This window comes from Molossus molossus, unplaced genomic scaffold (genome assembly GCF_014108415.1).
Source record: "Molossus molossus isolate mMolMol1 unplaced genomic scaffold, mMolMol1.p scaffold_m16_p_13, whole genome shotgun sequence".
Classification (NCBI taxonomy): domain Eukaryota; kingdom Metazoa; phylum Chordata; class Mammalia; order Chiroptera; family Molossidae; genus Molossus; species Molossus molossus.
Window position 1 is genome coordinate 47873600 of NW_023425348.1, and position 1599 is coordinate 47875198.

The 1599-nt window shown below is 42.7% G+C and overlaps 1 protein-coding gene across 1 annotated transcript; it reads right to left on the minus strand.

The window, feature by feature from the left end:
• Nucleotides 1-444: 444 nt before the first annotated feature.
• On the minus strand, nt 445-1392 carry LOC118628827 (olfactory receptor 52R1). The gene has a single exon (XM_036259806.1). It carries the CDS (start codon nt 1390-1392, stop codon nt 445-447), a length of 948 nt encoding a protein of 315 aa, XP_036115699.1.
• Between the last annotated feature and the right edge of the window lie 207 nt (nt 1393-1599).

The following is a 1599-nucleotide window of genomic DNA, read 5'->3' on the forward strand; positions in this document are numbered from 1 at the left end:
AGATTTGTAGTTGAATGTTTTTCTTCTTTTGTTTTTATAAATAGTAAATGTATACATGTCTCTGTACTCCTGCCCTCAATTCTATTTCTATAAAGAGATTCCAATATAGAAAAAAAATATATATACTTTTAACTGTTTTGATGGGAATTTCTATATAACAAGGTATACCAGATTATCCGTCTACATACAATGTAAAAATAATTTTCACCTTAGTGGTTTGTGGAAGTCAACTCAGTACTTATTATCAACTGCATCTCCCAGAAAACTCTTGTTATAAGCATCCTGTAAATTGTCTCCTTTTGCTTCTGGAAAGTTGCCAAACTCTGGGCCAGTTATTCACAGAAATGACTTAGTGATGATGTGTGACAGCCTGGCAAACTTTCTGCATTCATGTCCCCAGATTAGTGGGGCGATGGGGGTGCTGGTGATGCTGGGAACCTGGGCTCAGGGGTCTTTTCCACAACATCCTTGAATAAACCTTTCCCTGATTTGTTTGGTTCCAACTCCATAGATGATGGGGTTGAGCATGGGAGGAACCAGTAGATAGAGGTTAGCGAACATGATGTGTACCACTCGGGGCACATGATGTCTCAAGCGGTGGGTGAGGAAAGTGAAGAGAGCTGGGATATAGAAAGCCAAGATGACACAGACATGGGAGGCACATGTGCCAAAAGCCTTGAGTCGGGCTTCACTAGAGGGCAGCCGCTGCACAGTCCTCAAGATCATCACATAGGATATGCTGATGACAGTCATATCAAAGCCAGCTAACGAGAAGGCCACAAAGAGTCCATATGCACGGTTTACTCTGGTATCAGCACACACCAACTTCAGCACAGCCATGTGCTCACAGTATGACTGAGGAATGACCTGGCTGGAGCAGAAGGGCATCCTGGAGATCATAAAGCAGAAGGGGCTCACCCATAACAGCCCTCTCATCATCACAACTGCCCCCAGTTTACCCACTACAGATGGGGTCAGGATACTAGAGTGATGAAGTGGGAAGCAGATAGCCACATAACGGTCCAAGGCCATAGCCATAAGCACCCCAGATTCCACAGAAGAAAAGGCATGGATGAAGAACACCTGGATGAGGCAGGCATGATATTCAATCTCTTGAGCATGAAACCAGAGAATAGCCAGCATTTTAGGTTGGGTGGAGGAGGAGAGGACTAGGTCAGTGATAGCCAGCATGGACAGAAAGAGGTACATGGGCTCATGCAGGGTGTGGTCAGTTCGAATTATGTGAAGGACAGTGATATTGCCAACTATAGCCACCACATACATGACACAAAATGAAAATGCAATCCAAAACTGGAAATTCTCAAGTCCTGGGATCCCAAGCAAGATGAAGAACTCAGGGTGAGAAGAACTGTTCCTTGACGTGAACATCATGGGATGGTTAAATTGTTCTCCATTGAGAAGGTAATCTGCTCTCCACAAGTGATAACAACCAAATAAGTGAAATAAACTATTACTTGTAATCTTTTGGAAGGAGAATTGAAGAGTCAGGTGATAAGGTTTAGTGATTAAACTGGAATAATTTCAGCTACTTTAATTAAAATTAAAAATTTGCAACACAAAATGATGCTACCCTTGATT